Raw genomic sequence first — 14,334 nt, forward strand, 5'->3', positions numbered from 1 at the left:
TAAGTGGAGATACTTTACAAAGTACACATTTTCAGCCAGAACTTTCAAATGGATATGACACTACAGGACAATGTCTTTCTCCCAGGCTGAGGAATAAATTATTGGGTGAGTACACAAGTAACGCGCAGCACTTTAGTGCCACGCAGATAAGCTGCTAACCGCTGCGGATAGGGACCGTTCTATGGCTGTGATCTGAAAGATCACAGACATTCTAGGGCTAAATTTGACATAGCCTGGCAACCTTTCCTGTCATTTATAGAGAGCATGGAGGCAGAAACTTGTAGCTGCAATTTTATTTATTCTGTAAGTTTTTATTTATTTATTTTATTTTCCTTTCTTTTCCTTACTGTGTACTGTTTTTTCTTTTTCTTTCTTTTTTTTCTTCTTCCTGTTACAGGTCTGAGGAGTGGGTAGGCGGGGATTTGTTGTTTGCATAAAGGAAAAATAATAATAAAAACCTTTCTTTTACATTAACCGATAGCTATCCATCCACCCAAACAGCGCTTGTTTATGTTGGCACAATCGGTGTAAGAAAATAAGTACGACATGATTACGAGTTCCTTGCAGTGACATTTAAAATAAAAAGAGTTTCCAATACAAGTAAAAAGTGTTCTCCAGAGTTTTCAAGTGGGTTTTTCTGCGGCTCGGTCCCTACACAAAGGGAGAGTGTTTTTAGCCTTCTATATTTTGTAGATTTGATTCCTTCTGGAACAAGAAGAACTCATACAAGAGAAAACAATCTCCGTCCCGGTGAATGGAAAGGTGCTTACTGCCTATTTGAGTTCCCTTTGGAACTGTTTAAAGTTGGACTGAGCAGCTTCTAACAATAAACATCCGCACCATTGTCCAAGTTCCTCTGCTGTTAGCCCCCCATTTATTTGTTTGACTTTGTTTGTTTGTGTATTCATTTTTAACTTACAAAGAAGTATCTGAAATCCATCATTGATAAGAACAGCTGACAATGGATTTCCAAGCTAATTCAGGCAGGGCAGAGGGCTAAACAAGCTAACTCCACCTCCTCCGGTGGAGTTAACTGGTTTAGCAGACAGTTTGAGGATCCAGTCTGGTTTTTAATACTTTTCATTGGTTCAATCTTTTTTTTAACCAACACAGACGTAAAGGGTGTTCAGCACTGATTTATGAAATAAAAGGGAAAAAAAGGAGTTAGCTGATTTCTGCCTGGCAGTGATGATATGCAACACATACTGTATGTTTATCATAATGTGACATATCATTGGAAATTGGCCGCCTTAATTGCTGCCCTCATTTGTCAGAGTGGTGCAGGCCAAATAATGAGCATACAGCAAGATGTGTGTGTACTGTGTAGTCGGACATGGACATGAAGGCATCAAGGTGGCTGGAGGAAACAATTTAGATTATACCAGGGAAATGAAAACGCAGAGAGCTGAATATAGAAATGGAAAAACGATACTCTCATATGAGCTTATAACAGACCATAGAGCCAGTGTTCAGCCCCCTGCCTAACCAGATATTGAGGCACCCTATAAAACGTGTGAATGTCTCCGTCATTTCACTTAGAAATAGAGGTGATTCCATTGCAGAGTTCCCCTGAGGCGGCCAACCCATTCACTAGATTACTGAAGGAGGCTTTCTGTGTGTGTGTGTGTGTGTGTGTGTGTGTGTGTGTGTGTGTGTGTGTGTGTGTGTGTGTGTGTGTGTGTGTGTGTGTGTGTGTGTGTGTGAGAGACAACAGCTATAGGTTTAAGACAACGTGCACCAGTTTTAAGGATGGTGTACAGGTACTCTCTCCTGTATCGTAATATTCAATGTATGGCTTTCATATCACCATCCCTACATGATGGACTGGCCTTTGCTTTGGTTCGGCAATGCTGTAATATTTTGTCTCTGTCGGGTGGAAACCGACAGTCCAAAACTGTTACTTTTCAGGATTCAAAATAGCAAAAGTATCAGATCGACAAGCTCAAAAACACGATGCTTCGCACCACATTTCCAGATTGTTGATCTGACACATGTAGTACTTCTGTGAGGGGCTTTGTGTAGGCCGTTAATTTAAGAAAAAACAAAAAACGTAAAATATCTGCACATAGTTTCCACACAGATTTAGCCCCAATGTCAAGATGTCACCAGATATATCAGAAGAACGAGATCTCTCAGAATCAGCTTTAATGTCACATCACAGGTTTACAGAAGTAAAAAAAAGTGGCTGAAATTCGTTGTTGTGCAAGTTCTATCGTTTTTGTTATTCCATAGAAAAAGAGAATCAAACAAACACATGGTCTATACCATACATGGGCAACTGGCGGCCCGGGGGCTGCAAAAAGGGGCTTCAAAAGAAGCAAAAATAGCCGATCTTCAAGCTCAAAACGCATCGCAGCGCGATGCGTTTTGAGCTTGTAGATCTGCTATTTTGGCTTCTTTTGTACTAGAATGGCAAAGTAGGACATAGCAATATGCAATGTGGCCCTCTGGAGTGAAAGTGGAAATATAGTGGCCCTCGCCATCATCAAAGTTGCCCACCCCTGGTCTATACATATTATTTACACATAGTACCTGAGGTACGGTTATAAAGGTGAGTATGTATACTGGTACGTCTCTCTGATCGGCCATGTGAGACCAAATGCATGTGGATGTTCGCAAACCCTGACCTGTTTGAGACTATCCACGGGTAGACGCTCTTCAGGTTCTCGTCGATGCAGTGTTCGTTGTGTTTCAGGAAGCGCTCCTGGTGCCCGTAGGCCCTGATCACAGAGAGGCCGGACACGGTCTCGCCAAAGTGAGAGTAGATGGGAGAGCGCGACACCGAGTCCAGACGTCGCAGCTGCCTGGAGGTGGCCACGTAGAAACGCTGGGGACAGAGAAACAAGCGTAATGTCACTGTTGTATTATATCAAGTACTGTACTTCATCAGAAAGAGAGAGAAACCAGGTGCTCGTCAGAGGATATAATAGTAAAACAGAGTATAATGGTGCTCTTGGATCGACGGGATCAAGTCATCAAAAAAAGAAAAAGGTGATCCAGGCACTCAGGTTTAAAAAGGAGGAACAGCTTTATTTCATAGTGTTAAAAACCGACATGTTTCGACCATGAACTGGTCATCATCAGGGCGTGTAGTACTGACTCGCCCCTACTACACGCCCTGATGATGACCAGTTCATGGTCGAAACATGTCGGTTTTTAACACTATGAAATAAAGCTGTTCCTCCTTTTTAAACCTGAGTGCCTGGATCACTTTTTTCTCTTTTTTTACTGTACTTCATCACTTAAACCCCAGTATCGCTAATGTGGGGAAAGCTTTGGCAGAAAATAACAGCGGAAGATTGCAGCGATGCGACGCATTGTGAGCTTTTCCCACAATAACAGATAACAGAAAAGACACTATAGAGCAACGAGGAACTCAGGGTCAACCATAATAGGGTTTAAGTGGTTTAACCACAATTTGGAGGTACTTCAATACCCACCCATTTTCTATCTTCATATGACTACTTCTTCCACCACTGACTGACATTTGAATGACAAGAGAAGGCTGTTAAGATGATGACGCCTCACTCCGACTCCAACCCTGCTTTCAACTTGCTCTCAGTTAAACCATGGATATAAAAACCTAGATATTTCATTCGCTGCAGCAGTTCATTGGAGCGACCTGTAAAAAAGGGAGGCGGAAGTGCGGCAGGCACGCTGCCACTCAAAGTGACTACTGGCCAATCACAGCGCGTCTTTTACGGGACTTCAATTCAAAGGAGCAGCATGAGGAGACAAATGTTTGCATTGCCAAAGCAAGTGCCTCTGAAAGAGGGAGTCCCGCCTCTGATTGGCCTACCGAACGTCCCCTTCTGTGACCCACACGGAAGCGTGCTTCAGAATTACGTAAGCTTGCCTTCCCTTTTTTACAGACGCCCCAGAGCCGGAGGAGGCTCTGGACTGATTTCCTGAGCGCCGCCATGTGGAGATTGCCGCCATGACTGCGGTTTCAACTCTACGTACGACCAGGGAAATCAATACAAAACATACATGGCTTCCCGAGGCTGCATGCTAACATTAGGAGTGAGTAGCGAACTAAAAGTTTCCAAAACCTACTGTGCTGTTCTTTGTGGTCCTTTAGGTTGATATTTTTTATCCACTTCTGGCGAACATCTTTGTAACTCCTCGTCCAGCGTATCAACAGACTAGAGTTGCGCCGCAGCCATGGCTGACTGCGCCCTCAACAGGGGAGTGCTCAGGAAAACCGTCTATACCTTTCTATGTCTATGATTTCAACAAGGTACAATAGAGTTCCTGAACTCACCTGAACAAAGTAGTAGATCACAGCCAAGGGGATGATCACCACGGTGAACCAGGGCGTGGCCAGACAGATGACAAACAGTGTTCCCAGCACGCCCATCAAACACATGATCCACGCCCGGAAGGAGTATGGGATGGCCTCGTCCACTGTGAATATGTCCTTCAACACATAGTGTAGTACAGTAGGTCATTTGGGATTTGGAGAGCGCCTTACATCCATTATTACACTGGCCAGGGGCGCAGTTCGAAGACAGAGAAAAGAAAGAGACAAGACAAAGACTACGACAACAAGATCTGTCACACTGTCAGTCTGTCACAACAGGATGGAGTAGAGGCTAAACACAAAAAAACTAGTGAACCTAGGAGTCCTCTACAGCGAAAAGGTGGGTCTTAAGCATGTTTTAAAAGTCCCAAGGGTGGGGGGAAGCTATGATCCTAAAAGGGATTTTTCCACCACAGCTTCGGTGCCAACACAGCAATGTTGCGGTCGCCCGTCCTTACTGTGCTAGACTTCATACTCAACTGACGGTCAGATCTGAGTGACCTGGAGCTGGGAGATCGGTCTAAAAGTTATAATAAACAATAATAGGGAGGTGCAAGACGTAATATGTTGGCTGATACATCGGTCAGGCCGAATTATACAGTATCTGTTAATTAAAGCGTGATGTTATTTATAGACAGACTACATTTTTCAAAAATAGGTCTGGCCAAAACATCAGCCATTATTTGACTTTTTGATACCTCCGTGAAGTTGGCACCCCATATGTTGAAAACATATATAAAAATGGTGTCATTATTTAGTGCTGGATTTGTGCTGAATTGTGCCGTAAATTTTATAATTTGTGCTGCTATTATTATTGAGATATTGATATTCTTAAGTTATAGTTTTGCTGAGGCTTGCACCCCCCAATTTTTTGGCTCCAAATCGGGGAAAAATGGGCTCAATCTTTAGTGCTGGATGTGCTCTAATTTGTGCCATTGAAATCATCAATTGTGCTTTTATATATATTTATATATATACATATTTATATGGTTGAATTAGCAGATTTAGCAGCAGTATACTGATTGACCTACAGAGGGCGGTGTAGAGCAGCAGTGTTTCATGGTAGAAGATAGGAGCAGAACAGTGGTGTTTTGTAGAATATCTCAATAATGATAGCAGCACAAATTATAAAATTTACGGCACAATTCAGCACAAATCCAGCACTAAATAATGACACCATTTTTATATATGTTTTCAACATATGGGGTGCCAACTTCACGGAGGTCTTTTTGATTAATTCTGCATCGGTCAGTTCTATGTTGTGTACACCCATGTAGTGGAAGACACGCTGCTACTGTTGGTGTGAACTCTCAGAGTATGACCAACCTTCCAGATCTCACTCTAAGATCTTAGTCCAACGCAACATGGACAGACAAAACAATTGCTCCCACCTTTGCAAAGCGGTTGACCACCCTGCCAGTGGGTGTGGTGTCAAAAAACATCATGGGAACACGCAAGATGTTGTGAAGCAACGCGGTGTGGAGAACACGGGATGCGTTGATGGATGCATTTACAAGGAGCAGCGTGCCAAAGAACACAAAGAGGCCTGAAAAAGAAATGCAGACAGAGAGAGAAAACGTTTACATTTTTACAGTTTTTTAATACAAAATATCAAAAAATAAACTAGAAATACTGGTCCTACGAAACAGTGTGGGCTTGCATGTAACACCATGTATGGGCATAAAGATACCCTTTGGTTGCACCTCATCTTTTATACTGTCTTTTGTACTGTACTTAACTGCCTTTGTACTGTTGAGGAGAATAGGCTACGTCATTTTTGAGGAGAACCTGACTGATAAATTACGTTATTTTTGAGGAGAACTTAATATTTATATAAATAATGAAGATAACATAGTGTTATCGCTTTCAGCGAGCCCACAATTACAAATAAAATGAAATAGAACCAGCTCCGGAATCAGGATGTCCAAAACTGTTTACTTTTCAGTGTTCAAATTCAAGTAGGAGATAACAAGCTAAAAAACACATCGCACCACGTTTCTCCGTGTGACGCTGTAGCGAGACGAAGTAGGGCATTCATTTACGAGAAAAAAGAAACGATTAAAACATGGAGATAAGATGTTTCTGCCCAACAACAGCAACGTCATGTATATTTATTTTGAGGAAACGCGTGAACCAGATAAACGTCAGCGCATCCTTCCTATACCCTGTGCCACGCCCAGGACTCCGAACACCCCGACTCTGGTGTCCCTCTTCCAGGCGGGGTAGGTCATGTTGTAGTAGTCCACCGCGTCGTTGGTCCAGTCGCTCAGCCAGAGGTTCTGGCCGATGAAAGCAAAGTTCTGGATCAGGTACATCACGATGATCATGACGGTGTAGCCCCAGCCCAGAGCACGCAGGTACTCGATGAACACAGACCACTTCACCTGAAGATAAACACACACAAGACAAGAAAGCAGTGTTGATTTTGTCGACTAAAACTATGACTACCTTTCTTCACTGACGATCAACTAAATAAGAACCAATGTACACATATATGGCTAAAGTGGTTAAACTGATTTTAATGCTGTATTAACTTATTAACTCCAACTGAAGGCTCACCTGTCCCGTCTCCATGGTTTCCTTCTCTATCAGTCGCTGGCCTTTCTTTGATTCATCATCAACTGCTTTTTTAATGGAACTTGTCTTCTTTAGTCTGACACTGAGAGAGAGAGAGAGAGAGAGAGAGAGAGAGAGAGAGAGAGAGAGAGAGAGAGAGAGAGAGAGAGAGAGAGAGAGAGAGTCAAGTTTGGAATTAAAAACTTAAAGGAGTAGTTCACCCCCAAAATGTAATTGTTTTACTATTGATTACTCACGCCATGGAGACTTGAGTTCAATAATGTTTTTTTTTGTATTTGTCGCATTCCTAAAACAATGATTTGATTCAATTGATTGCAATAAATGTACCCCCATTGATTCCAGATGGGCCCCAAATGCATTTGCGAACCCGAACCCAAATCCAACTGGAAACATTTTGTCATCATTCATTGTCCTACTAATCAATGAGGGGCCAAAATCCATCCAACCTCTTTGATCTCTCATCGACTTTTCTAGGGAGACCCACTATGATCGGCCAGTACTGTAGTCGCGATGATTGACAGTAGCATTGGTGTAACTCTGCCTAAACCTAACCTTAACCCTAACCCTAAAACCTCACAATAAATATACCTAAACCAAAACCTTAACTATAACCCTAATCTCAGCAAAACTACTCCACCAACGTTGGTGGAATGTCGCCGACACGTACCTGCCCTTGCGCTGGCTGCGGCGGATGCTGCTCTCTCTCCTCAGCGTGCTGGTCACCACATCCTCTGGAGCGCAGTCCGCCTGAGGCTCCTGCGAGTCAGGGATGAATTCCACCTCCTCGCCCTCCTGCTCGTCCTGGTCTGACCACAGCATGGAGAGGAGGAGAGGGAGAGGCATTTTGAGAAAGAAATACAGTCCTCCGGGAGATAAGCGACCGTCGCATGTATACACAATAATGTTGTCTGCAAAAGCAACCTCATGGTGGTGCTAGAAGAGGGGCATGTGAGAAATCAGGGGCGGAGGTTGTGGTTTGCCAGCCATGGAGTGTGTGTGAAAAGTTTGGCATGGATAGGGGCAACAGTGCCGGAGATAAGCGTAGGCCTAGGGCCAAAAGTGTGGTGTGACGTGACGGACAGACAGACAGACAGACTGACGGAGGGACAGAGAGCCGGTGAAGCTTTTCATAGTAACTTGCGACCTAACGGTCGCAATATTAACTCATTCCCTGCCAGGCCCGATAGTCCCGAGATTATTCCAATGTCTTTCCCCGCCAGGCCCGATAGTCCCGAGAATAAAAAAAAAAAAAAAAAAAAAGAATTCAAAAAAAATGGAGTAGGCATGATAGCAATCGCGAAATTGCATGTTTAACCCCCATAGCAACCCCATCTTTCAAGCATGGCAGCCATTTTGGCAGCCATCTTTGTTAAACATAGTGGCTGTTATCTCATGAATGCCTGAACGGATTTCCATTCGGATTTTTTTGTTTGAAAGCTGTGAGCAATGTGGACACACGTGGTGCATTATCTAGGCATGGGTGTGCATGATCCGTGCACACCCAATTACATGGAAGTCTATGGAGACGAATGGCAGGTGGGAGTACGGAGGTATGTTAAAATGGCGGTCAATGTGTTAAGTAGGCCTGTCACGATCTTACTTGCAGTTGAATTGTCGCTCTTTTGCGATTAACAACATTTCTGTTTGGGTTTTTAGGCTTTGTGAGCAAAAGGTGCAAAGGGTAGATGGGACAAATAACTTACATAATGTAATAACTATACTATACATAAAAACATGAATAGTGGAAATAGCCGATCTGCAAGTTCAAAACAACCAATAAATATAGTTATAGCTTGCAGCTGTTTAATTTTAGGGATGGGTTTTGTGAGGTTTAACTGATTTATTTTAGTTAATGACCTGGAGAGAACATTCACGCACAGTGCAGTTTAATTCACCAATGCTGTGTCTGACAGCTGAATATCCATTGCTTAAAGTTCTAATCTCTATCATTATGTATTTTCAAACATACGTTATACAGTATAATGCACTTCAACCCAGATGCACTAACCTGCCTGCTTCTGGCTCTTATTGTTTTCTTCTTTGGCATACGTGTCGAGGAACTCGGAGAACGCCCCCTTGCTGGCACGGAGGCTTTGGTAGGATCCCACTTCTGACACCACCCCGTCCACCAGCACCACGATCTCATCCACATGAGGCAGGAAGCTCACTCCATGAGTCACCAAGATACGAGTCTGCGCACGCACACGCGCGCACACACACACACACACACACACACACACACACACACACACACACACACACACACACACACACACACACACACACACTGTGACCACCATATTGTTGCTGTGGGGCAACCTCTATATTTTAACTTTTTGTGTTTATTCAGAAACGAACGCCCACCTTTATCATACAGTGTCACACAGAAGCATCAAAAGTAGCAGATCCACACGCTCAAAACATGCAAGCGACACAATTTTAGCTTGTGGATCTGCTACTTTTGCAACTTTTGAATTTGAAACCTAAAACATTTTGGATATGAGGTTTCCAGTTCCACCCAACAGAGAGGAAGTTCACAGGGATGGTGGCCATTTTGCTCTTACTTTGCTCCCTTCCCGCCCCATCACAGTATGTTTTGGCATGGCTACAAAATGGCAACAAAGTGGCCACTTTGTTCTTAGCACTGACTGACCTTGCCTTTTAGAAGCCCATTGGGTCCAATCACTCTCTCGAAGAGGTGTTTGCCTACGTGAGAATCCACAGCAGACAAAGGGTCATCCAGCAAATAAATATCAGCCTCGCTATAAGCTGCTCTGGCCAGGCTCACACGCTGCTTCTGACCCCCAGACAGGTTGATTCCCTGTAAGAGAAGATAGAATAGAATACATTATTTGGCAGACAATTAAAAGCAACCTATCACCATAAAGGTTTACCTTGCTAAATACCAACTGTAGTAAAAGCGCAAAAATATTATAAAATCACAGAAAAGCTGGAGCTTGTTTGCACTGTGGACCATTACGCTATTGTCTTCAGAGAGAGAAGAGAAGAGAAGAGAAGAGAAGAGAAGAGAAGAGAAGAAAAATAGCATGACTCATCTCTTATACCTTCTCCCCGATCTCAGTGAGGTCTCCCCCAGGCAGCAGCTCCAGATCGGGGCCCAGGGCACAAGCATCCAGCACCTCTGCAAACTTCTTGTCCTCATGGGGAGAGCCAAACAATATATTGTCTCTCACAGTGGCATTTTGTATCCAGGCCTGCTGGGGAACATAGGCCACTGAACCCTAGAGAGAAACATAATACAGTTGAAAGGCAAGACTGAAAGGAAATGGTAGAGTTCTTCTGTCCATCCTAACAGGTGCGTGCACAGTAGACATCAAAAGGGGCTTGAGCCCCTGCCCTTTTACCCATCTGTAAAAAGTGCCCTCTCCAGACCATGAATGCAGTTTTTACTATGGTGAAAGAATTGAAAATGCCCTCTTTCCATGAAGGCAACATTCAATAGAATGTGCCTTGTCCTGAACTTGAATGCAGCATTTTATGTTGAAAGAATTGCCCTCTCTGTGTAGAAATTCATGCTGTTACACCACATCTCAAGTATTGACTTGATTATGCTTAGTTCAGTGTGGTATCACACACCGAAAATAGACAACCTCCAAGCTCACAACGTGTTGCAGCGCGCCGCGTTGTGAGCTTGGAGGTCGGCTATTTTTGAAATTTCCACCAAAAGCCCCTTTAGCCCTGCCTCTCTAATATTCTCTGCACGTCCCTCGGTCCCTGCATCCTAATGAATCTTTCTCCTCATTGGGTTGGCCAATCAATGTGAAATTGCATGTGGGCGGTCAATGCCCAATAACTGACATTATTCTGGTACGGAAGACGCAGCTTTTCCCAGGAATACTTTGGAAAAGGTTTGGCAGATGCTATAAGTGTGTGTGTTTGCCAAGTGCTACATTTTGGCAAGACTCACAAATGGGCCTTTGAACCACCCGATCTGTAACAGTGTGGATGGTAATTTTTAACGCGGTGTTAATGTGTGCTAAAAAGTGTTTTCCTTTTCTTTGATGACATTTGAAGAGGGTTTGTAGTCATGGAGTAAAGTAGGAATTGAATTAAAATACAGATGGATAGAACTTTGTTTTCATGTATCTCTCATAGGACTGTACTTATTATACTTATAATGCACTATACTCTACTGATAACGCTGTATTATATGTATAGTTATGCACTCATATATAGGCTACTCAATGCTTTATCATAAAACATAACAGCATTATACTGACTGAATGATTATATCATCAATGTCGGGCAGAAACCTCGTATCTCCAAGTTTCAAATTTGTATGTTTTTCGCAGAAGTAAAGCCCCGCTTCTTCATACAAGGCCGTCGCACAAAAGTAGTGAAAACAGTTTAGTTAATTTTTAAAATGATAAATACAAAACGAACGCTTTTGGATATACAAGGTTCCCACCCGACAACAACGATATGAAGCTATAAGTAAATTATAATGCATGATATGTATGCATTACATACATGGGCTTCATAGCAAGTGTTGACAAAAGTTCACCTGGATGTTGACAAAGCCTTTGACACTGTGCATCTCCCCCATCAGGGCCGACATCAGAGAAGACTTTCCGGACCCCACCGGTCCCACTACAGCTACCAGCCGTCCTGGCATTATGTCCAAAGACACACTGACAAACAGGGATAGCAGCAATGTTTTACATACAAACTTTTGTGAAATTAAGCTCTTAAAACACGTCTAAACGTGTGTAAGTATGTAACGTCGCCTCAGAGCAGCACACTTACTTCTTAAGCATGGGGTCGGCTTGCCTCTCCCAGGCAAAGGAACCGTCACACACACTCACAGCAGTGTCTGAGAGGCAAAGAACATGCACGCAACGCACGTACGCGCACGCACCACGCATGTACGCGCACGCACACACACACACACACACACACACACACACACACACACACACACACACACACACACACACACTCTCTCTCTTTGAACTTAACAGCTATTGAAAATATAACTTATACAGCCGTATGATGTTTTTTCTTTTCTTTTTTTTACGGGCGTCCTTCCACCTCTTCAGAAGATGAAAGTCTACCTTGAGAGGCGCAGAACCATCTCCAAGGTCCCTTGTTAAACCAGAACCCTTGTGAAACTGGTTTCTAGGCAACTCTAGTGCTGTGTGTGGATTGGAATATAAATGGCATGGCACTTCCCTGTGCATATGGTACTTCAATATACTTCAGAATAAAATGACAGAAAAAGCCATTTCAGTAGGACTTTAAGATCGGTCTTATGATCATTTGGGTGGTTATCGAGATGTGTGATGGACAGATACACATGCAAACTGAGATTTGACTTTCCATAATACTAAATATGAAGATGACTGATGTCATAGTGCTGACAAACAAATCTAACCAAAGAAATACTGTACAGCAACGATAGCAATAAGTTGTATATAGAAGCTTAGGGTGGACTTACTGAAGCCGGAGTCGTGGCGTACAATGTCGTCGGCGAGGTCATCACCTCCCAAAAACTTCTCCAGACGCTTTTTGGACACTGTTGTCTAAAAGACAAAAATAAAATTATATACATAAAAATATGGGGTCTAATAATGATGTGGCTCCCATTTAGATCTCAAACTTCATGTGGTCAGTCTATGACATATCTATGACCTATATGACTTCATACTGTGTATGGTCAAGATTCCAGCCCGAGCCAACCCCTGTTGACTTCTGTTAAAAAATGTAAATGAAATATTTCAAATACAAAAAGAAATGTGTTGGCGGTTTGGCCCACTGACAGCATTTGCAAGATTAGCCCCAGACAACAAACAAACAGACTGACAAACCCATTAGCAGATGTCTATTATCCTATTGAGCCACGCGGTACAAACACATTTTGGTTGAAAAGCTTTTTGATGAGGGAAAAGGTAAACAAAGTATAATGTGTTTTTTTTTTTTTTTTTTTTTTTTTATCAATTATGAAAAGTACAATTTACAGACATAGGCTATCTATGTGCACTGTGCAGAGCCGTCAATGACAATAGCTCATTATGGTGTCTCCGATCCCTACCTGAACCATTGCAGCGATGAGCATGGGCAGCATGGCCAGGGGAAATCGAAGGATGTTGAAAAGAGAGATGGAAGTGAACGCTTTCTCAGCGTTCAGTATGTTGTTTGGGCTCACTCCCACAAAGACCGCAAAGCTGGCCAGAGACACCTGCATGTAGACACCGGTTAGTACAGAGAGAAATAAGGCTCCTGGAACCAGGACATAATATGTCATGTTATGTCATTTCATCTCATCTAATCAATCTCATTGATCAATCTCATTTCATTCCATCCCATGCCATTTCCTGTCACATGAAATCATGTCATGTCATCTCACGTCACGTCACGTCACGTCACGTCACGTCACGTCACGTCACGTCACGTCACGTCGCACCATGTCACGTTGCGTCACAACATCTCATCTCATCTCATGTTATGTCATGTCATTGCATTCTCATGCCATAATTTCCAGAGCCGTTTATTGGAGATTATACAACAGGTATAGTCGGGCTCTCAATGGAAAACAGGCTCTCCAACCGTGCATATATTGAGCACTACTGCACTGTCTCTCATCAAATAAAGAAATCAGCTGCGTTTGTCACGAAAGAGAGCAAGCGCGCCTCTCTCCCCACACTATGCTAGGCGGCTAGGCTAGCGGTTTTCATGGACATAGTCGCTAAATGAGACATTAAAAAATGACAAATTCCTATCGAATATCTTAATTACAATGAAATGAAGTTGATGTGTTTTTTTTAAGGGCAACGGTTGTATAATCGCAATATTACACGAGAGGGTCTGCCTTATCGCGGTTATTTGGCCCGACAGCCTTGCTGCAGGAACGAGCCGAAGGCGAGTTCCGTAGGCAGGGCTGAAGGGATAATGCACACCCTCTCGTGTAATATTGCTTAATTACGCCGCCTCTGTTCACTTCATCAGGCCAGGTCTTCTCCATAGACTTCTATTGGCGAATAGTGACAAAGCTGTATCGGAGTCTATCGGCATTTGTCACTATTTTCGAGTTACATGAACCACGTGACCGACACTGTTTTCGGCCCAACTCTCACAACTCTCATTTCCTTTGTCCCTTTGCGTCCCTCTGCCACTTCCTCTCACACTCACATAGGAGTCTCTGCACTCACCAGAGCTGGAGCGCAGGAGAAAATGAACGTAGAGACAGAGTTGAGGTAGGAGAACTTCTTCATGACCTTCAACTCCTCCTCCCTAATTCCCTCCACCTGTGCCTGGAAGGACGGCTCCCAGGCGTACAGCTTCAGGATCTGGGGGGGTGGTGGCATTGAGAGGCGAGCAGGCAGCGTGAGCATGCGGAAAGGGAAGGGTGTCTCATAACATCACGAGGAACAAAGGACCGCACTTTCTAGCAAAAGCCAATAATCAAGCCCCAGGTGGTGGGTGCAGGATAATGA

General features: G+C 43.4%; 1 protein-coding gene across 2 annotated transcripts in view; it reads right to left on the minus strand.

Annotated features, from left to right (window-relative positions):
- The window catches only part of abcc2 (ATP binding cassette subfamily C member 2), a 53,706-nt gene that overhangs the window by 20,156 nt on the left and 19,216 nt on the right, over window positions 1–14,334 (minus strand). The window contains exons 13-26 of one of the 2 annotated variants that reach the window (XM_080740981.1): window positions 14,050–14,187; window positions 12,933–13,079; window positions 12,339–12,423; window positions 11,648–11,714; window positions 11,406–11,532; window positions 9,946–10,122; window positions 9,534–9,701; window positions 8,889–9,072; window positions 7,548–7,686; window positions 6,863–6,962; window positions 6,468–6,687; window positions 5,695–5,849; window positions 4,265–4,420; window positions 2,628–2,827 (exon numbers count right to left, since the gene is read on the minus strand). In XM_080740981.1, coding sequence (XP_080597107.1) covers window positions 2,628–2,827; window positions 4,265–4,420; window positions 5,695–5,849; window positions 6,468–6,687; window positions 6,863–6,962; window positions 7,548–7,686; window positions 8,889–9,072; window positions 9,534–9,701; window positions 9,946–10,122; window positions 11,406–11,532; window positions 11,648–11,714; window positions 12,339–12,423; window positions 12,933–13,079; window positions 14,050–14,187 — 2,063 coding nt within the window. The remainder of the gene's footprint in view (window positions 1–2,627; window positions 2,828–4,264; window positions 4,421–5,694; window positions 5,850–6,467; window positions 6,688–6,862; window positions 6,963–7,547; window positions 7,687–8,888; window positions 9,073–9,533; window positions 9,702–9,945; window positions 10,123–11,405; window positions 11,533–11,647; window positions 11,715–12,338; window positions 12,424–12,932; window positions 13,080–14,049; window positions 14,188–14,334) is intronic. The other variant, XM_080740982.1, reaches the window with a different exon arrangement.

This window comes from Nannobrachium achirus, assembly GCF_963921795.1.
Source record: "Nannobrachium achirus genome assembly, chromosome: 13".
In the NCBI taxonomy this organism is placed as follows: Eukaryota; Metazoa; Chordata; class Actinopteri; order Myctophiformes; family Myctophidae; genus Nannobrachium; species Nannobrachium achirus.